The sequence below is a fragment of the Poecilia mexicana genome, unplaced genomic scaffold (assembly GCF_051168715.1).
Source record: "Poecilia mexicana isolate PSO_F unplaced genomic scaffold, ASM5116871v1 scaffold_2, whole genome shotgun sequence".
Lineage (NCBI taxonomy): Eukaryota > Metazoa > Chordata > Actinopteri > Cyprinodontiformes > Poeciliidae > Poecilia > Poecilia mexicana.
Genome location: NW_028263371.1, coordinates 792,643 through 815,017, shown reverse-complemented (window position 1 = coordinate 815,017; position 22,375 = coordinate 792,643). Strand labels below are relative to the sequence as shown.

General features: G+C 40.6%; 2 protein-coding genes across 2 annotated transcripts; one reads left to right on the top strand and one right to left on the bottom strand.

Annotated features, from left to right (window-relative positions):
- The first annotated feature begins 211 nt into the window (after positions 1 to 211).
- LOC106908278 (fascin-like) lies at positions 212 to 10,566 on the top strand. Its single transcript, XM_014974332.2, has 5 exons — positions 212 to 1,274; positions 5,931 to 6,087; positions 6,171 to 6,292; positions 6,914 to 7,084; positions 9,301 to 10,566. Exons 1-5 carry the CDS (start codon positions 455 to 457, stop codon positions 9,504 to 9,506), a joined length of 1,476 nt encoding a protein of 491 aa, XP_014829818.2. The 5' UTR covers positions 212 to 454; the 3' UTR covers positions 9,507 to 10,566.
- A 4,036-nt stretch (positions 10,567 to 14,602) lies between these two features.
- On the bottom strand, positions 14,603 to 21,405 carry plk1 (polo-like kinase 1 (Drosophila)). Its single transcript, XM_014974324.2, has 11 exons — positions 20,690 to 21,405; positions 20,305 to 20,473; positions 19,586 to 19,730; positions 19,377 to 19,470; positions 19,075 to 19,300; positions 18,934 to 18,976; positions 18,485 to 18,582; positions 18,324 to 18,401; positions 15,843 to 15,997; positions 15,527 to 15,709; positions 14,603 to 15,430 (listed from the first exon to the last, which is right to left on the bottom strand). Exons 1-11 carry the CDS (start codon positions 21,050 to 21,052, stop codon positions 15,236 to 15,238), a joined length of 1,749 nt encoding a protein of 582 aa, XP_014829810.2. The 5' UTR covers positions 21,053 to 21,405; the 3' UTR covers positions 14,603 to 15,235.
- Positions 21,406 to 22,375: the final 970 nt, after the last annotated feature.

Genomic DNA, 22,375 nt, shown 5'->3' with positions numbered 1-22,375 from the left:
TACAGGTGTCAGCTATATTTATGGGTTCTGTGACACATTCTCCTCCACCACTGTCTATTTACTGAGGAGATGGACTCACCCGACTGTTGTGTCTACAGTGGAATGGAAAAAAAATATTTTATGTGTAGATTTTAATGCTCATAATACCTTGGGGGGGGGGGGGGGAGTAAAAGGACAAATGAACATGGGTGTGTTATGTTGGTATGCAACTTCTGTCGCGGGGTTCTCGGGGTGCGGTGGTTTGTCAGGACTGCATCTCTCTCTCTTCGGCTCCTGTCTTTAGAGGGGCGTGTGCAGAATATTGCATCCATCCTCAGTCCTGCAGCTCCACTAAAGCAGTGAGAATTTGCAGTGTCTAGATATTCTTTGTTATCCTCATCACCCTCTTCTCTCAGAGCAAATCTTCTCTCTCTGTCTGCCCTTTACTTGCATTTCTTCTCGTCTCTCCATCATCATGTCCTCAAACAGCGCAGACGGGGACTTGCTGCAGATCCCTCTGGGGCTCATCAATAGCGCAGGCAAGTATCTGACAGCGGAGACCTTCGGTTTCAAGATCAACGCGTCGGCCAGCAGCCTGAAGAAGAAGCAGACCTGGACGCTGGAGCAGACCGGGGAGGACGGCAGCGCCGTCTTCCTCAAGTCCCACCTGGGCCGCTACCTTGGCGCGGACAAAGACGGCAACGTTACCGCGGACAGCGAGACACGCGGCCGAGACTGCCGCTTCGTCATCACAGCGCACGACGACGGGCGGTGGTCGCTGCAGTCTGAGCCCTACGGCCGCTTTCTAGGAGGCAGCGAGGACCGGATCACCTGCTTCGCGCAGACAGCTTCTCCGGCAGAGAGATGGAGCGTTCACCTGGCCGTGCATCCGCAGGTGAACCTTTACAGCTTTGCGCGGAAACGCTTCGCCCACCTGAGCGCCCAGGAGGTGTCCATAGATCGGGACGTCCCCTGGGGCGTCGACTCACTGGTTACGCTCGTTTACCGAGATGAGCGCTACCACCTGGAGACCTCTGACAACCGGTTTCTGCGCAACGACGGCAGCCTGTCCACAAAAACGGACAAGGACACCGGCTACATGCTGGAATTCCTCTCAGGGAAAGTGGCATTCCGTGACTGCAACGGCCGCTACCTGGCACCAGTGGGCCCCACGGGGACAATGAAGAGTGGGAGGAGCGGCCGGGTGGGAAAAGATGAACTGTTTGGCCTGGAACGCAGCCACGCTCAGGTGGTGCTGACTGCGGGCAACGAGAAGAACGTCTCTACGAGGCAAGGTGAGACTCTGCAGCTTCAGAAAAGACCTAAATAAAATAAAATATAATACAATTCAACCAGACAAGGTAGGAATGCCGCCACGGCACCTATCACCACACCCTGCAAATTTGATCCTATCCACGTGTCTTTACTATGGGCACTCCCCGGTCAAACTCTGTGCTATTCGTGAGTCCTATAGAAAGATCTGGACCCTCTGGGCGTTTAGACAGGTTGAGAGCCTACCAACAATAGTTTTATTTCCTATGCCTTCAAATTATAATAGAGTATTTCTACACAAAGGTTTTTGGTTATCAGAATTTTGAGGCCAGTTTCTGATATTAAAGCTCTGACCTGTCAGTACCAGTTTTAGCTTATTTTGCTACTCTCTTTAAAAACCTTGATCAAGTTTTAAGTCATTTAAAGCATCACCTGGGATGATGGATGGATGGATGGATGGATGAATGGATGGAACAGCCACAAAATGAAACATATCTACATACATTCCAACCTTAGTCAACAAAGTGATCATCATTGCCTTTAAATATCAGTATTGTTATACAGAATGTCTACTATAAACTCTGACATTGTAGAATATGTTCAGCTTTCTTGGAATCAGTCATTTGTCAGTTTGACAAACCATCTGAAGGCAGGTACAAACTGACTGCTCCTAAGATTTATTTGATTTTTAACTGTCAAAAATGCAAAAACTGTGCTTTCTCTGACTTTTTTAAACACTTCTATATCACTCAAGTAATTTTGGTTCTTTTGCCCTCAAGAACAACTACCGCTGTGCAGAGTGCTGTTTTGTGAGACCTGCTGCTTAGATTAAGGTCAGATATTTGCTTGTCTGACCTCCTGACCACCGATCAGGGCTGTTAGAAATGAAAACTGGCCGATTCCAGTCCCAAGTCAATTTTTCCATGCATTATTTTTAGACCTTGTCTGTTTTGAAACTAGTTTTTCCTAAATTACTCTTATTTTAAGTTATCTCTATCCAATATATGGCATTCTTCCTATTAGTTTTTTTATTGTAACCATGCCAGGACTAAATGCAGCTGTGTGATTCAACCACTGAAACACAAAAACAAATGTCCACAAAGATTGCTTTCAGGAGACAATATACTGTAGTCTCAGTGGTTTAAAGTGTAGACAAGGTGATGACATCACGATGACGTAACTGATTTCAAAAAGTTGAATTCTGGTTTTCTCCACAGAAATCCAGCTAACTAGAGCTCCACAGAGCAGAGGTGTTCAGCTCCAGTTTATGGGGGCTGGGGGACCTTCACCCCTGAATCAGATGGATGAATGTTACCTCCGTAGTAATCAAGTACTCTAGGGTTCTGCTAATGATCTGATAATTAGATTATTTAGATACAGCCTGTCCACATACATGGTGCTTATAAAAAGTATTCACACCTTGGATGTTATATCATTTTTGTTGCTTTTACAATTCAATCCCTGATCATAAAAATAGCTTCTTTTTTAAGTACAAATTTACAGGAAATTTTTTAGTGTCAGAATGAAAACTGGTATTGATTAGATAATGGCAATTAACTACAAATATTTTTAAATAAAATATGAGTAGCAGAAATAATCACCCTTTGATTCAGTATTTGATAGATTCACCTATGGCTCCAATAGCAGCAAATAGTCTGTGGATAGATCTCCATCAGGGTTCAATCAGTCAATCAAATTTGATCTGTATTTCAGCAGCAAGGCATTCAAAGTGCTTTACATCATAACAAGCACAGAAACACAAAGTCATGCAACATAGAATCAACAATCAAAACATTACATTAAGTCAAATGCCATTGTTAAATTTGTAATTGATTACGTTTCAAATACGACTCTAAACAGGTGGGTTTTTAGGAAGTCAGTGTTTCAGCTGTTTCACAGTTTTCTGGAAGTTTGTTCCATATTTGTGGTGCATAGAAGCTGAATGCTGCTTATCCTCGTTTAGTTCTGGTTCTGGGGATGCAGAGCAGACCAGAACCAGAAGGCTTAGGGGTCTGGAAGGTTGAAAGATTGTACATTTACACTCTGCAATTTTGCTCCGTCGCTCCTTGAAAAACTGTTCAAACTCTGTCCGGTTGCATGGGGATCCGCTGTGAACAGCCTTTTTCAAATCCATAAATTCTGTATCAGATTGAGGTCTGGACTTTGACTCAGCTACTCCAGAACATTCACCTTTTGGTTCTTCACACCATTTCTGTGGACCTTTAGCTTTATCTTTTCTTGCTGGAAAATAAATGTTCTCTGAAGCTGTACTTCTCCTGCAGACAGAAACTAATTGTCCTCCAGGATTTCTCTGTATATTGCAGCTTTCATTTCACCTTCTACCTTTACAAGCCTTTCCATTCCTGTGTGTTTGTGGTGTCTGCCAAGCATTGCAACATATCTGATGGCCAAAAAGCTCCATTTTGGTTTGTTCAACTTGACCATGAAGTGTCCCACATTCCTCTGGGCAAATCATCACCTTCCTGAAATAGTGGCCCAAGTCATTTTATGCCAAAAGATTATTTAGGCCAAAAAAAATAAAAAAATAAAAAAAAAAATATTTGGCAAAAAATAAAAGTTTGGCAACTTTTATTTTAGAAAGTTGCCAAAAATCTAGTTGAGCTAAGTCTCCTAATAAATTCCTGAAATCTGCTATGGCTTTTTTTTTCTTTGGTGTGCTACCACAAAGTTATTCATGGCCCCCATCAGGCCCCCCATGCAAAACATTCCAGAGACCCCTCTGCCATGAAGTCCCTGCATAGCTGGACTCACGGAGCAGTGGAGGTTGTGTACAACAAAGTAAAAAAAAAACAAAAAAAAATCGTATTCATTTTCTCTCCACCATGTGTTTTTCATTACTTACTCAGTACATTTGGCCCATCTTTGCACAGCTTAACATTTTTCTGCAGTAATTCTATCTCTGCATTGTGGTTGTTGGGGTCAGGTCAGCTGAGGTTCTCTCAGCCTGTGTCATCTGTTATCTGAGATACACTAAGACAGGGGTGTCCAAAGTCCTCGAGGCCCGGCATCCTGCATGTTTTAGTTCTCTCCCTAGTGGTAGTAACAACCTCCTCAGGAAGTCAACGTTCCTCTTAGTCCTTCTAATGAGGCATCATTTTATGCAGGTGTGCTAAACCAGGGAGAGAACTAAAACATGCAGGATACCGTCGAGGACCGACTTTGGACACCACTGCACTAAGAGCAGACTCAAAATTAGAAAAGATATTTTTAGAGACAAAGAAAGGATGATTTGAAGGAGATGTAGAGAAAAGAGGCTAAGAACTGGATGACTCAGACTATCTTACATCTCATGCAACCTCTTTTTCTTGTTCCCACTCGGCCCCAGATGGGATCTGCTGCTAACGCAGGGATTTAGACTGCAGTGTAGAGGCCAAGGTTGCGCCTGTATACTGCATTTACCCCAAACAGACACATGGGCATCAAACAAATGGTGGGTTTAAATTGAATGTCTTCATGGGCTGCTGTTGTCTTTTCTCTTTTTATTTTGAAAATCCTCAATTAAAATTCACAGTGAATTAATAAATTAGGGCTATTATTAAAGTGAAATATAAAATATAGAGACCAAAAGTAAATTTCAGCTAGTCTACACTCCCTCCTAGTTTTTTCTTCTGTCATGTAAATGTATGAAAACATAAAATCCCCACCATACTTTGAACTTAGACCAATAAAACTTGAAGACAAGAGCAAGGGGAAGTCAAAAATGTGCAAATACCCCTTTTCAGATTCTAGACTAATTGGAAAATGACAAATACATTTTTTTTATTCCAACTTGTACTCAGACACTTTCCATGGATTAGAATATTATTATTAAAGTTAATTTATTTCAGCATCTCAAATCACTGGATGAAATACACTAGCTACACATATCTGATGTTTCAAGTCTTTATTTCTGTAATAATTATCAGAATACAGCCAATAAAAAACATGTAGGATTTAAAATATAACAGACCTACAGAATACATTTTAACATCTGGGCTTAATATTTAATACATCATTAATGGTTATTTAAAAAATTATTTTTAATTTGACAACTGAGTCTCATTGAAATGAGTATTTTAATTTATTGAATATGTTTTGAAATATTCCCAAAAATTCTACTGAAAATAAACAAATCTGTTGAGAAACGAAAAAAAAAAGTATTACCTGGTTGCACATGTGTTTATACCCTCAGATAAGTATTTTGCTTTTTTTAATACCTTTTCATTAAATTTTAATTTAATTTCACTATATTTTATTAAAAGGCTTATAACACCCGATTTAACATTTCACAGTGATGTCATCAGACAGAGAAAACTATTAATTTCTGTCCAAATGCTGGTATTCTGAAGATTACAATTATTTTTGTGTGTGTTTTTTGGGGGGCATTTTTGTTTAAAATATGCTTGTTCTCCATCCAGTGAAGTTGCTCACACAGAGTGTCCATTAATTTTACTCACAGAGGAGTAAAAATATTTCTCGAGTAAAAGTATGAGGTAGTAAAACTGCTCTTAAAAGTTGATTTTTCTTTTCTCCTAAAAAGTTGCTCAAGTAAATGTAACTAGTTACTACTGACCTCCTCCTTTTGCTGTCTGAAATTTGATGAAACACGGTGCAGCTTAGGGAAGCTTTAATCCCCCAGAGCTGAATGAAAGCTGATCACAGATTATTTTATTTTTTAGGCATGGACCTGTCAGCCAATCAGAATGAGGAAGGGGACCAAGAAGTGTTCCAACTGGAGATGAACCGTGAAGACAGGAAGTGTGCCTTTAGAACTGCTGCTGGGAAATACTGGACCCTGACAGCAACTGGAGGACTGCAGTGCACGGCTTCCTCCAAGTAATCACCCTCCTACTGGGAAGTGCTGTTTGCATCCTTAGAAAAATGTAGATGATAAGGTCTGTCTTTGTATTTGTTTTCAGATCTGCTAACAGTTACTTTGAACTGGAGTGGCGTGAGGGTCGGGTGTGCATTCGTGCAGCCAACGGGAAGTATGTGACTGCCAAGAAGAACGGGCAACTGGCTGCTGCAGTTGACAGTACAGGTCAGGATTGTTACTGATATTTTTCAAATACATGAAAGTGAAGTCAAGACAAAGTTGCAGATCGTAAATGTACTCTAATATCGGCTTTCTTTTGTACACAGAAGTAGGAATTTCTGACTCTAAGTCATATAAATAAACTACAACCTGCTGGCTGCCATTCATCACAGAGACAGGAACTAGCATCTGTCTATGGAGTCAACCCGTACTTATTTAAGTTCCATCTGTAGGTTGGAAAAGCAAATATTTCCTTGAGACCCTTCATACAATTTCAAACGTGAACATGTCTCTAGACTCCTCTGTGGTGAAGAAGGAAGGAGTCTGTTTGTTTTTGACTTTAGTGACTTTACTTCTTGGGTCAGTTTTATCATTATAGTTAACATAGTGTTAAGCCACCTAATTGTTCCATTTAAACCTGACGGTTTAAATAGTGATTTCCATTTAAACTGTATTGGTACGAGCACAGAATCCTGTGGAACTTTATTATTAACGTTCACATGAGAAGGAAACATTATTCACTTTTTTCCCCCCATTTACATTTTTTTAAAGTGAACAACAAACTTTCTGCAGTTAATTTAAACAATAAACAGTTATGATTAAAGGTACTAGTCTATGTTATTTCAGGGGAGGCTGAGCAGTTCCTGATGAAGCTGATCAACCGTCCAATCATTGTCCTGCGTGGAGAACATGGTTTCATTGGAGCTCGCAAAGCTGGACTTCCAACCCTCGACTCCAACCGGGCCTCCTACGATGTTTTCCAATTGGAGTTTCATAACGGTGCTTATTCCCTCAAAGGTAAGTGGAAGTAGGCAACATTCAAGCATATTTAACAAATATTATATAGCCGTCGCTTTCTAGAGAAGCTTGACCAAAGATGGCCTGGGACATTTCACCGCATTCTGCCAGAGAGCTCTGTGTGTGTGAGCTGTATGATGGCCTCGCTAATGTAATGAAGACAGTGTCTGAAAAAGACAAAAGAATACAACAACATGCAACGTTACAAACAGCAGACTGAGGACTGTAGCTGTGAATGAACACATTTTGGGGAGAAAGTTTGAAGAAGACTAGACCAAAGGCAAAGAGTTTAATACCATGCTTTTCTTCCCCTGACCAGAAATATGTTCCATTTTTGAGACAAGTTCTTAGATGGTAAAGCATGCTTTGACTATCCTGGTGTAGGCTAACGTTACTTTATCCTGGAACGTGGGCGGGCCATGAGAGTGCAGTAGCTGTGGACGATTCTCCGATGGATAACCGGCATGCCCACGTTCACATATTCACAGAGATGCTCACAACTGGGATAGAACCGAACAGTAACTGGTCAGAAGGAGAACTGCCCATGGAAAGGCACCTTAAGACACGGTGGCTAGAAGTGTTGGTAATGTGCAAGGAAGAGGCTAATTGAAATTTAATTCAGAGATACAAAATAAGAGTGTTGGCATATCGATTCACAGAAGATGACTAAATATATGGCAAAACAAAATATTTTCTTATCAGTAAATCTTATACTCACAAAATACACATGTAATCACCTCAGTTTACCTGTGACTCCTCGTGGGCTACCTATCATCTCTGTGTGTCTCTGTCTCAACTGTTTTTAGTGGGTGATGATGAGATATCCGTCATTTTCACTTTCATGAATCTCAACTGCTGAACCCTTTTCTGTGTGACAATTAGAAAAGTAAGTTTTAATTCTTTTAAGAACAATAGGAAGGGCAGTTGTGATGTCACACCTTCAAGGTGGATGATTTCCCCGCCTCTCACCAATTAACCAATAGAAGAAGGCCCCTGTAAAAAAACAAAAGTAAATGGTAATAATAAAATAGACTTTCATGGTCTTCAGGTTTTCTGCTTTTAAAGCATTGTAATTTTTCTCTTAATCTGAAGCTTGTAATTTCATTATCTGGTGACCTTCGATAGTCATATTCACAATTCTACACACGAAATCCTCCATATTCATTCTACGTCCAAGTAAATAAAATAGACTATAACAAGTTGTTAGCTTGTATTTACAAACACGATTGAAATTAGCTGTGATGTTAATTTTATTTTTCTGAGGTTTTTTGCTATTAAAAAGATGAGTGTTTTTTGACCAGACTCCCAGGGGAAAGTTAGAAGAAGCCTACATTCTATCCTCCCTCGAGATTCCAGTGAGCAGATCTGTGGGCAGGCGAAGGAAAGACAGATAACCTGCTCCACTTTCTTTAGGCGTCAGCAGATGAAACTCAGCTATCAGTTTCTATGGAGGACAAAAAAAACAGGCATTCAGCTAAACATAATATGTCCCAACGCCCAGAAAAACTTGCAACTTGCATCTAGCTTTTCTTCATAATGGGAAGAAATTTGAGATTGTGACAATGTTTTAGACAGTTTTGCTGTAAATGCCTTAGTTGCACTTAGACTTTAGTATTCCCACTGTTCTCTAAAGTTTTGTGGATTTAATCTACCTAATGGTATAAATAAAGTTGATTGATTGTTTAATGCTGCGACAGACTGGCGACCTGTCCAGGGTGACCCCGCCTCTCACCCGGAACGTTAGTTGGAGATGGATGGATGATTGTTTAATGTTTATTTATTTGCACAGAAACAATTTACATTTCATTAACTTTTTAAAAGGAGACATGTTCTAGCAAAAATGCTAACTTTCACCTGCAGTCCCTGGACAAGTTGATGATAATCAAATATCAATGATCAAGATTAATGCATCATCATCTAGATCAGGGGTGTCCAAAGTGGGTCCTTGAGGGCCGGCATCCTGCATGTTTTAGTTCTCTCCCTGGTTTTACACCTGCATCAAATGATGGCTCATCAGAAGGCCTAAGCAGAACATTGACTTGCTGAGGAGATTGTTACTACCACTAGGGAGAGAACTAAAACATGCAGGATGCTGGCCCTGGAGGACCGACTTTGGACACCCCTGATCTAGATTTAATGCAAAGCACACCATGTTGTCCGGATGTATACACCACCTGTGTGAGCTCTGGGCTTCATTAGTCCTGTTGTCTGTCCAGACTCCCAGGGAAAGTACTGGTGCGTTGGAGACGACTCAGCAGTGGTGTGCAGCAGCTCCACTCCTGTCCAGTTCCTGCTTGAGTTCTGTGATCTCAACAAGATGGGAATTCGGGCTCTGGGCGGGAAGTACCTTAAAGGCGACCATGCTGGAGGGCTGAAGGGCAGCGCAGACTCTGTGGACAGCGCCACCCTCTGGGAATACTGAGAAATGGCTTTTCTTTGTTCTTTATCTGCACAATGCTTCAAACTATTGAAACTCAATGTCTGCAGATTCTTTTTTCATACTCTTGTGTGTGTGCAGTTGTAAATGTGTTTGGATGGCTGTGTTGTGAAAGCTGAATGTCACTGCAGCAGGACGCTGCAGCTATTTTGTTTTCTAATAACTGACTGGCCTTTCTGTATTTCTACTGGAGATTTCCAGTGACTTGTTGTTCTGAATGTGTCGCCACTCATAATGTCTTTCACTTCCAATATGACTTACACAAGCTGTCTGACTTTCCCTATCTGTGATGACTTCTTGTGACATGTTGAATGCTACAACTCTAACCCCTGCATATTAATCTTTCTGCTGCTATAAAGACTTCCTGGTAAGGTTCTCTGCTCTCATTTCTTGTTGTCTGTTGAAGCGCATTCATACAAGGCAACCGGATGACACAGTGTTAATGATTTGCATTTGTTGGCTGTAAATAAGGCTTTCTCCATCATCAAATGCTTCAAAACATGAAACCATGGAAACGTTGGAAGAGAATATGGATGGTGAATCCAGGATTTGCCCATGTGCTCTGTTCTCAGATGCAAAGAGCTCTACACACTTAGAAAGTGTGTCGGTGTGCAGCTTAAGAAAATATAAAATTTTCTTTCATGTGAAATCCTGATCGTGCTTAGATACCGTTAGAAATTTAAATCATTCCAAGAATAAACAATTATAGAACATCAAATAGAACTTTTTTATCATTGACCATTTTTGAAGGTGTATTCTATATCTAATTCTGCTAAAAGCACATGTGGTGGAAAAGGACCTTTTAAAGCACATACATGGATGCACATAAATTACTTATCTTGAACTGTGTAATAATTACTGCAATAATGCTTAAAATAAATTGTAAGCACATGATTTTTTTGTGTCGTCAGAACTAAACAGGGTGCTGCTGCTCCTGGTGTCTTGTTGCTGTGCCTTCGATGGCATATTTACATCTTTGTCATTCATGCTTTTCCATTCTACTGAGCCAAATGAAACTTCAATAAAGTTTTCTCTTACACAGTCATTTATTCTGGATTATTTTCTAGCTGTAGTCTGTATTTAAAACAAATGCTGCAGACAGGACAGTCTTTGCAAAGTCTTAGAGTAATGAAGTTTAAACCAAATAGTTAAATACACTCATTACTATTTGACAATACGTGAACCAAACTGCCCAGGGCAGTTGTTATCCAGTAGCTTGCTCTGTGAATGTGTGAATGAGTGAATGTAGTGTGAAGCTCTTTGGGGTCCTATGGACTTGATACAGCACTATACTAGTACAGGCCATTTACTATTTGTCATGATTTTGCTAACAGTGTGGTTGGGAGTATAATTAAAAAGCCTACATACATTCTATCCTCCCTTGAGATTCCAGTGAGCAGATCTGTGGCCAGACAAGAGAAAAAGAGAGGTAACCTACTCCACTTTCTTTGGGTATCTGGAGAGGAAACTCATTTATCAGCTTCCATGGAGGAAACATATTAAGGAAAACTTAATATGTACCAATGGCCATGCATCTTTCTTCATTTTTTGCAGGGTCACTCCAAGTTGCCATGGAAATAGCAGAAATGGAGCTTCAGAAGAATGAAAGTGCAGAGATAGACAGACTGTCCTGATAGGTCTGTACCTCCACCTCCCTACCAGAACTGATCTTGGACTGCCTCTGTCCCTCCTGAAGTCAATAACCAATTCCTTTGTCTTGGAAGTGTTTACCTGCAGGCCGTTTCTATGACACCAGACGACAAAATTACTCCTGTAATCCTCTTTGTTGTCTTTGATATATCCCATAATGGCAGTGTCATCAGTCCTCTTCTGGATATGACACGTTTCAGAGTTGTAACACAAGTCGCCACAAGTCGTACACCTCAGGTGTACAGGTTGTGGCAGGTTGAAGAGGATGGGTGACCACACCGTCTCCTGCAGGACTCCAGTGGTCTGTCTGTGAGGTAGCTGGAAATCCAGGTGACCAGACAGGATTCTGGTAAGCTTTTCCAGATGTGCAGGGATGAAGTAGATACACAGACTAATAAACTCAACTAATCTTGCATCAGCAAGTAAGAAGCTGTGACAACCCAAGAAAACAAGGCAGATATATACACAGGCACTCAATTATCCATTAAAACCACAACAGTAGCAGGTCAATAGATCAATTGTAATGTCTTCAAAATTGGGGGAGTACACAACTCTTATTCCCCTGCCACATATTTCAAACACTTATAAAATTGGACATACTATAGAACAGTGGTGTCCAAAGTCAGTCCTTGAGGGCCGGCATCCTGCATGTTTTAGTTCTCTCCCTGGTTTAACACCTGCATGAAATGATGGCTCATCAGAAGGCCTAAGCAGAACGTTGACTTGCTGAGGAGATTATTACCACTAGGGAGAGAACTAAAACATGCAGGATGCTGGTCCTGGAGGACCGACTTTGGACACCCCTGCTATAGAAGAAACAAAAAGTGGCATTGCATTATTAAAAAAAAACAAACATATAAAACATTCCAATTAGTTAAACATTTAAAGTTATGAGTCAAATTTGCACTAATCACAAATATGGCAGAAATTACAGCAAGCATCTACACAAGAAAAAGAAAAGAGAAACATTTTAATGTTCTAAATTGTTGAGAAAAGTTTTTCTATGAGCAAAGCAATACTAGACAAGATGTGAAGATTTCACCTGATGAAGGTTACCATCACTCACAAACTAAGTCACAGATCTTAGTTTATAGCACAGATAAAATTAAACTCTTCATGATCAGACTTGATGAACCAGAAGTGGTCTCTTTCTTTCTCCATTGCGTCAGTTTTCCTTGGCACTCATCCAACAGTTAAATAAGTTGAAAAATTTGAAAAATCTGTGTCATTTTGAATTTTATCTTCTAAGTTTTCTTCTGATGAAGAATCCTAAGAAATTTCTTTAAAATTTGTCGCAATTTCCTTGCTGTCACAGTTTGATTTCACATCCAGGTCCTTTATGTTTTTGGGAAGACTGGTAAAGACACTGTAATGTCTGTGTTGATAAAGAGTTAACTGTGGTTGTAACTCACTCAACCTGTGAGCAAGCAAACACATCCAGGACTACTTGGTCATGAGGAACATTGACACTTTCAAAATCAACAAAGTCTCCTGATGCCTTTACTGTTAAATCCATAGTTGTGGTTTTGATGGTAACTTTCTCATCCTTAGAGGAATCTTCCATGTCCTTTTGGTCTTCATGGTTCAATGTCCAAACCAAAGTATTTTGATCTCTCGTCCTCAGAGCTCTCTACTAAAACGTCTTTGCCTCTTATGCTCTATCCTAACAACTTTTCAACTCCCCAACAAGAAATCCAAGGTCCCATCAATATCAAAAATCATCTTGACTTGAACAGTTAAAATGGTTTGTAAAATCAGTTTGAAGTCGTCTCTCTGGAATCGATCTACCTCCAACCAAGTTGAGAAGCAAACTGAGAATTCTTTTATCTCTTTGAACTGTTATGACATCGATGAGATCATAGAGGTTCTCATCAACATGATGTCAAAGCCTGTCTGGGGCTTGTTTAGTTGCTATGGAAACAAGTTATGAATGGGGTAAGATTGTCAATTAAAAATCCATGCATAGATATCTAAATTCATAAATATAAGTCAATAAATGTGCAGAAATTTAGGTTTTGTCCTGTCTTCCAACTCGCACGTAAAAATGTGAGATTTTAGGGTTGAAATGTGAAATAATTCTTGTGTGGAAAATATGTTTCAATTTGACAATCATAAACAATACAGATAACAATGGGTGTCCAATTTTAGAAAAATTTAAAAAGCAATAGCCTGATAAAGATGCCTGGTTGTTTTGGGACGACTGTGGAACCTCTGGATATGACAATGCAAAGGATTCTTCATATGATCAAGAAAATTATGAACGCTGACCATCCTCTTCATGAGACCGATTTCCTAATTTGTGCAAAATTTCCCTGTGAGAGGGACCGGTTGATTTTAACATATACCGTATTTTCCGCACTATAAGACGCACCTAAAAACCTTCAATTTCCTCAAAAGCCGACAGTGCGCCTTATAATCCGGTGCGCCTTATATATGGACCAATATTGAGCCACAACAGGTCCAGCAACGGACCTTACCACAGGGGCCGCGTTTCATTGGCTAATGCCCATTTTAGGTCACAGTGCAGCTACCACGTGCGTGACCGTCTCACAAACACAAGCTACAGTAGTAAACATATGCTAATGTACATTGTGGACCATCAAAACCATGAATGCCGACTTACCCAGCCTTGCAAGAACAATAGGCATCAGTGATCTTGTCCACAGCTATATTTATGCTGAGGGTGTGAGGATCTGCTGTTTTCCTCATCTATCGGTAGCTTTTAGCTGTGACGCGCACAATGTTGGAGGCATCCAGTGGCTCAAACACCTTGATGTCGTCCAAAAAAGATGACATGAACTTGTTGGTTCCCCTGTCCATTGTCGTGGCTGATATGTTGTGAAAATCCGGCAGAAATGCTACGCTAATTAACTCAGATCGAAATGAAAGACGTCATGTTTACACAGACATGCAGTAGGCTGCTTACGTAGTTGGTCCACTACGGTAAGCAGCCGCCAACTTCTTTTTCCCCGTAGAAGAAGTAGTGCGCGGTGCATGCTGGGATAGTTGTCAGAACACTGGTTTGTTAATAAAGTTTGATAATACATTTAAAGGGGGGGAGGGGCAGGGGAAGAGAGACAGAGACTGCAGCGGCAGCGTGTCGGTTGGTCTGTGTTACCCAGAAAGCAGTTGGGCATAATATCGCAACACCAACACCGTGAGTGAAACAACGACTGCGCCAGCCTACTATATAAAGTACTCGGGGACCATTTCTTTATTAATGTGGATGTGTAATAATAGAGTATGAAGCGTCTATTCTATGCGCCTTATAATGCGGTGCGCCTAATGTATGAAAAAAGTCCTAAAATAGGCCATTCATTGAAGGTGCGCCTTATAATCCGGTGCGCCTTATAGTGCGGAAAATACGGTACATTTAAAACACACTGGAACTGTTCACACATACCAAAACCTGCATTTAAAATTCAGAAGAATGACCACTTGAGAAGAATCTTTATTTAAACTTGGGCAGTTATACCATCTCTAAAATATGTATGCATACTCAGCAGTATGTACAATTTTATCTAATTGACGACTCACATCTAGAACTTAAAAATAAGAAAAACAGGAAGAATGTACATGATGAAGACATATAAACATGGTCTAATCCTCGACAGAAAACAAATTGAAACGAGAAACAGACCAGAGAAGCTGTTTTTAAATCCACCTGAGTCCAACGCGTTTCCCACCTCTGTAGCATTCCATGAAAGACAACAATGCACAAGTAGAAATCATGTATTTTAACATAAATTTTCACCTTTACTTCCACAACTTGGTTGAATATACAAGATTATCCACAGCGCTGATTCCAGTACAGCAGCTGTGGTTGTTTAAAGGCTTTATCAGCAAAGTCAAGGTAAGAGTGAAAGCAACTATTAAACAGCAGAAATATTTAAAACAGGAAGAGGAAATTATGTTTTGTCATATGAAAAGGGTTTTCATGGTATGGGTCATTTTAGGAAGAGAAGTAGCACCGCCTGCCTTGATAAAAAAAATTAAAATGAAAAAAAAAAAAAAAAAAAATGAAGTATTGAGGCATTGACAGACTGATTGGAGAAAAACCTCATCTAATGTGCAGCAGAAGAGGACTTGCTGTCCAGCAGTTTCTCCACCATGAGCTTGGCATAACGCATGCGGCTGGCCAGCTCCCTGCAGCAGCCGAACTCCTCCAGCAAAGACAGCTTGTAGGTGCGGAAGTCCCGCTTCTCGTCAATGTAGGTCACAGCAGCCATCAGCGGGCAGAGGATCAGTTTAGTGTGGTCCTAAAACAAAACAAAAACAGATAATGGCTTGAGCATGGAGCGTGGTGAGGCTGAGGACGGACAGCAGGAGAGGGAGCGATGCGGGTCAACTCTAACCTGGAAGAAGTTGATCTGGACCGTGCCGTTGCTGAGGTGCAGGACGATGGCGCTTTTTGTTCTAAACCACAGAGAGAGGTACGGCAGCCGCGCAAGCTCGTCCCCTTCCCGCCGCGCCACGTTGGCGCCGGCCTTCAGCAGGTGCTCGCTCATGTAGTTACGGAAGTACTTAAGCAATGTTATCTAAAAAAAAAAAAAAGACAAATGTATCTAGTACTAAAGACGGCATTTAAGCTTCCCTAAAGACTATTAGAGAATCGTTTATTAACTTTTATCCAGAGCAGAAAATGAGCTCAACCAGGAGCTGAATGCTGACCTTCTTGTTGAGTGTAGCGGGGAACGAGCGGACGCTCATGTAGGACTCGGCAGCCATCTTGTCGATGTACTGCAGGCTGTCTCCGTCCGCGTACATGATGAGACGAGTGTAATCGTTGAACAGAACACCCACACTGTTGTCACAGAGCTGGTAGCCTGTAAACAGGCATTTAAACACTTTGATGAGGATGTTTTCTTTTTAAAATCATAATTTTTTTCCCCTAAACATTGTTGGGGTATAAAACAGATTTGATTGGACAGAAACCAATCTCAATTATCACACAGGAGACAAATCAGACATGTAGTGAAATTTTAACTGAATTGAAACCAAATGATTTTATCCCAAATCAACCAACCAGTGAAGGACATTTCAGCTCCAGTTAATGTACAATACCAAGATCTATGATAACTCAAGACTTTAGTTTTATGAGAACAATTCAGTTTGTATTCCAGACAGGTGGAGTTTCAGTCTAAACCCACATGTGAACATTTACACCTTAAGATGAAGTGAAGGAATATTTAAAACTTAGTTAATGACTATTAGGGGTGTAGTGATACAATAATTTCACGATACGATACATTATACAATATTCTGGTCATGATACGATATGTATCACGATATTTGTTGAGCGATACAATTCGCCGCGATTTAGTGCATTTTTACAATTTTCTGAAAGATTTTAGAAGGACAGAGTGATTTTAGTGACATTTTGTGTTCCATAGACTTGAATTTAGTTAACTGAAAACTGATTAAAAGCACCAACTACACAATACCTGACTCTGACTGGACAGTCTTAACAGTCTGCAGCTGGACAAAATGAATCAAAGACGCGGTGAGAGAATTAGTTTCTGTCATTTAATTCATGTGGATTTGACATAAAACTCAAAAGTTTAAACGGTAATCCAGGAGCAGAGTGGGGAGATTATCAGCCTCTGTAGACTCTCAATATGCAAATGATTGCACTTATGTTTTTTCTTTTGGACACTGTGGCTGCATTTTGGAGTAAAAATGGAGCCACAAATGCAGTCTTTTGGACTATGGGGAAAAAGGCTTTTCTACCTTGTCTCCCGGAGTTAGCCGTGGCTGTAAACTGCATTTGTCTAACTGCTAAAGTCGTGGCTCCGCCTCACCCCGTAGTGATCGACTCCCTGCAGCTACGCAGCGCCGCTATTCCCCTGCTTGGATCTCCGAGTAGCTGCCTCTCAGACTGCCAGCATCTCATAGTACTCTCAGTCTCTGATACTTTTTGTCTGTTGCTAATAAGAATGATCTATCAGCCATTGTTATCATGGAAATCCTCACTGCGCCGCGGATTCCGGCTGGGTTTTTTTTCCCCTCTTAGTCTTCCTGCTCAAAACACAGCGCCGCTGCGCGCCTGCTTCGGATGTCATCAACCCATGTTCATTCTTCAGGTAATCCTTTATATACAGAACAGAAACCGCTAAGCTAAAAACTAATTACGAAGTGAATGCTACCAGTCAAAATTTGCATTAATTTCGCGATTTCACTGCTTTTGCAGCTGCTCCGTTCGCGCCGCTACTCCTTTCCGCTTCTCTTTCACGGTTATTTGCGCAACTTTACTTCGTTTCTCAGCAACAAAATACAGCCCATTGTCACATTTATTGAAGATTTTACATTTCCAAATACACAGGAATCTAATGTTTCGTTTCGTACGTTTGGAAGCTCATTCCCTCTCACATAATCGGGAAAGCCGGGGAATGGCGGCGCTTTTGACATTTCCCTGACATTCGGAAACATATGGTTTACTAATTTTAGCATAACTCCGGTTATACCTGGCCTATTAACACAATTTAAAAACTGGTGTGTAGTTTATAATGTGCACTTTAAGCTCGAGTTGAAAGTTAGACTGAGGGAGGCGGAGTCTTGCTGCTACGCCGTAACATACTAGACGTTAAAAAGAGCTGTCAGGCTATGGACCCCTATGGTTTAACGGATCGATACTCGCGGATGAAAAATCGATACTTTCCGAGGGCGGAAAATATCGATATATATATATATATATCGCCAAATCGATTTATTTATACAGCCCTAATGACTATGTAGCCCCGTTAATAAAAGATTTATATAGAGTGATTATCAGTAGACATCATGTTGTGTCAGTCACTCTGAACATGTCACCTCCAGGAAGCAGGCAAAATTATATTATTCTAACATTTAAGCCATTTACAATTAGACTAAACATAATTTACAAGCTGCTGCCAGTGGGATATCTTGTCTTTGATTGTAAATTTCAGATTTGTATCTCTTACATGGTGAGACAAGGAATACACCTTGCAACTCAAGTTTTTCTCATGCACTGATGCTCTTTGCAAACACATCCAAACTTCAAAATGAATAAAAATCAAATGCCACACTTTATGGCTTACTGCAGATCCCTTCATAGTCCTGTTAAAGAGCTAAATTGATGTTTAGGAGTCAGATGTCTTACATTCTCACTTTTTGGATGTTTGTAATACTTACCTAGTCCGTATTTGTCTGAGTAGTCAACCCATTTGCTTATCCAGAAAATGGGAATGCATGCGGGATCCTCTGCTTCCTCTGAAAAGATAAACCAAACTTTTCTAAGCTGATCTTTTCTAATTTGACACAAACAGCCAAGAAAAACTGAAAAACGAACCGACCTTGCCGGATGAATGCCTTCTCTGCTGGCTTGGAGGCCATGATGCTGTTGAGCTGCTGAAGCATGTCTTTCAGGTGGTTCTCTGACGGCTCAATCTCTCTGCAAACAGAATACAAGTCAGAATGGTTTATATCTTTACAACAGATTGAAAACAGACAACTTAGAATAGAATATACTTTATATTGCTTATTTGTTGAAAGCTACTCCATCTTAGGTAATAAACACAAAGTTTGTAATATATATATATATATATATATATACACACACACCTAAGAGTGATGAGTTCAACATAAGTAGATATAAACAACAAGCAATCACAGGCAATATATTAATCAATAAATAACCTATAAATTAGCACAGACTTGGGCATTGTAAAACCTAATGGCAACAGGTAGAAATGATCAAAAAGAAAAACTTGAACTCAGACATGCAGGAAATATCTCATCTTACTTTGGCACAGCATCGTCTTTCACCTCCATCTTCTCTGTCCCACCTAAAATCAAAACAGCAATATTTATCTAGAATCAGACCTACTAAAGGCATCGTTCAGACCCGAGGCCTAATATGACCTAGAGAGGCGAGACTCATTACCTTTGTTGTTCAAAGCAGAGAGGGGACGTCGCTGGCCGAGCTCTGCAGCGGTGGAGGGGGCAATGGAGAAGCGTGGGGGGACTGTGAGGCATGTGGTGGGCAGGCGCAGCGGGATGTAGCCCGACGTGAGGAACTCGTCCTCTTGCAGCTGAGTGATGGTGGGCCTCTGAGCAGGATCGGCGTGCAGCATCCTCTTGATTAGCGACGCTGCGGCGGGGTTGATGTGCTGCATACAGTCCAGGAGGTTTAAACTAAGCCTGTTCAATTTGTTCCACAAAGCAGCATAATCACAGCAATCTTACCCAGGGGATGACGTAGCTGTTTTTCTTGATGCGACTGTAGGTTTCCTTCAGACAGGATGTTTCAAACGGGGGCTTACCCACCAACAGAGTGTACCTGAGAGAGCAGACAGAGGACAGGTTACTGCACTGGATCGTTACCTGGTGTCAGGATAATGATCTTGACCAACTTGGTTCCAAAACTATGTTCCATACTGTATTTTCAAACTTACAGTATGCATCCCAGTGACCAGACGTCCACTTCATAACTGTGGCCTTTTTTACAGAGAACTTCAGGTGCTATGTAGTTGGGCGTTCCGCACAACGTCTTCTTCCGTTCGCCGTCAAACTCGATCTTAGTAGCCAAACCAAAGTCCCCTACAAAACAAATATGGAATGTTTTAAATATTAAGACTTCAACATATTTAGGACAAAAAAAAAAAAAGTGTCCAAAATATGCAATGTTATTTTTCATCTGAACAAATAACATGCAACATGTAATAAAACATGGATTACTATTGAAAGAGCTGCCTTTTAGGTGTATTGTGATGCATTGCAGGTTCATGCATGGTGGGGCTGACTGATAAGACTCAGCTCATACTTGTGCATTTTCTGCACAAGTAAAGAGTGATGAAGCAACAACTTAACTTGAAATGATTACAGACCATTAGTAATCATGAGAACTGATCATTCCAGATCCATCTGCTCCTCTCTAAATTACATTTCATCTTGTTGTTGGCCAATTTTTCTGAAATCCACATAGGTCTTGCAAAGACAAACCAAAGAGAGGTTTTCTCTCTTTGGTTTATTTCGTTTGCATTTCCTTTTTAATTTATGTAAAGCACTTTGAATTGCCTTGTTGCTGAAAATGTGCTATACAGATAAAATTATATTCCCATAATATTTTGTACAGAAATTAAAAGTTTTATATAAGCATATTATGGCTAAGTACCTATTTTAACCTCCATCTCGTCATTGAGGAAGATGTTCCCCAGCTTCAGGTCTCTGTGAATGACTCTGTTGTTATGCAGGTAATGGACTCCCTTCAGCAGCTGGGTCATGTAGTACCGGGCCTCTGGCTCTGTGACAGCCTTACGCCGCTTGTGCAGCTCCAACAGAGACTGAAAAAAGAAGGTTTTTAATAAACACATTAAAAAAACGTATTCCAGTTGACTAAACTGTAAACCTGGAGTCCCTCCAGTAATATTTGAATAAACTGTCTGTGTTAAACTGCCGTAACACAAATTCGGGTGTTTAAAGTTGCAATACGTGGTAATTTCTTTCCGCTTAAAATATAGAGGCTTGGTAAGCATTGATCGTTGTATTATTACACTTACCCTTCTCCTGCAGATTTCCAGGACCACAAAGACGAAGTCGTCGTCCTCAAAGAAGCCGTGGAAGCCAACAATGTTCGGATGATTAAGGCTCTTGTGAATGGCGATTTCAGACGTCATCTTTTCCCTTTGGTGCTGCTTCAGGATCAGAGATTTCGGCACAATTTTCCCAGCGAATACCTGCTTCGTCTCTACATTTGTGATTTCGTAGCATTTGGCGAAGCCCCCCTTCCCCAGAAATCTTCCTCTCGTGTATCTCTTCGTGGTGCGGGGGTCAACCAAGATGTCTGGGATCTCTTTGAGAGGCGCCGACTTCGGATCGGAAAGTGCAGATGTAGGAGCTGGCTTCGCAACACCAGCACTCATTTTGGCTTAAGGAAGCTTTTCGGTTGTTTTTTTTGAAGAAATAAACCACGTAAGCGGTTCAACGAAGCGATTAAAGTTAGCCTTAACTCAACCGACGCTAGTTTAACCTGGCAAGCTAGCTTCCTTCCGCTTGCATTCGTGTTTAAATCAAAACTAACGCCCTTTTGGTGCAAGTGTTCATTAAGACAACATTAACCATTAAAACAACGACGCATGAAAAGCAAACTTTAAAAAAGTCATTAAATAATTCGCCAGACCTGCCCGACTGTAGTTACTCGATTGTTCTCTCCAGCCTTATGACAACAGTTTTCGGTACAAGTTTAAATTGCTGCCTCTGTCGTTATCGCACTCTCTGATTGGCCCACAGGATTTGAATTGTAGGGCGTTGCAGCAATGCATCGTGGGACTTCTATGTGAAAATAGCCTATCGGTAAACGAGAAAGCTGCATCGTCGTCGTGATTGGGTCATCACAATCCTGTTGGTTGCCTATGGTTTCCGGAACAAGGAGGTGAAGGGAAATTGAGTATAAATGGGATTTATTTAAGCGTTGTGTGGTTTGAATCGTGATTTAAAACACGAAGCTTTAAAAAGAGAGTATCTTTTTTTAAAAAAAGATAACAATTTTATTGTACAGTGAGAAATATTTTTTGCCAAGATATTTCACCCATAATAATAAAAAATATCTTTAAAAAACAAATTCCAAATCATATATCCAAGTGTTATGGATATATGATTCCATCTTTCCTCTATCTGTTTTATCTGCTCACATGCACAATGCTGCATGCTTACATAACCATAACATATGTTATGGGACTGGGACTGGCGACAGTCCCAATCTTTGGTTCACTTGCTGGGCTTCACTCAGCGCTGGTTGGTAATGACACTCTGTATCTGTTCCAATATTACTTGTGTATGACTTGTAACATTTAATCATTTTCGGCATTACAGCCTGTTTTATATCTCATTATTTCTGAATGTAATGACTCTCAGGTCCCGGAACCGGTAAACGGACATGGGTGTTGCGCGGAAGGGAAAATGGTTGCACAACACAAGTGTATTTGGGAAAGGGAAAGATGGAAAAGTTTATCAGAAAAGTTCTTCTTCTTTCCGTATACAAGCTCTTCTGGTCTAGAAACCTATCTACAAGCATAACTTTTCTCCTACTAGCTGTTATATTTTGAATAATGGGAATATTTTTATATGCTTTTTTATGTAAAATGAATGGAACACGGTATTGCACTGGCAAAGCATGAAGGGAATCTCCTTTCTTACAATGATTTTTTAAATGCAAATTTAATTGGCCTGCTAAACCAGGAGAATAT

Excerpts from the sequence above, each read along its gene's own strand:
- LOC106908278 (XM_014974332.2), top strand. The coding sequence starts at position 455 with ATGTCCTCAAACAGCGCAGACGGGGACTTGCTGCAGATCCCTCTGGGG. Across the intron at positions 6,088-6,170 it reads CAGTGCACGGCTTCCTCCAA|ATCTGCTAACAGTTACTTTG; the intron begins GTAATCACCCTC and ends ATTTGTTTTCAG. Across the intron at positions 7,085-9,300 it reads CGGTGCTTATTCCCTCAAAG|ACTCCCAGGGAAAGTACTGG; the intron begins GTAAGTGGAAGT and ends TTGTCTGTCCAG.
- plk1 (XM_014974324.2), bottom strand. The coding sequence starts at position 21,052 with ATGAGTGCTGGTGTTGCGAAGCCAGCTCCTACATCTGCACTTTCCGAT. Across the intron at positions 19,301-19,376 it reads ACAGCTACGTCATCCCCTGG|CACATCAACCCCGCCGCAGC; the intron begins GTAAGATTGCTG and ends GACTGTATGCAG. Across the intron at positions 15,998-18,323 it reads CTCAGACAAATACGGACTAG|GCTACCAGCTCTGTGACAAC; the intron begins GTAAGTATTACA and ends GCCTGTTTACAG.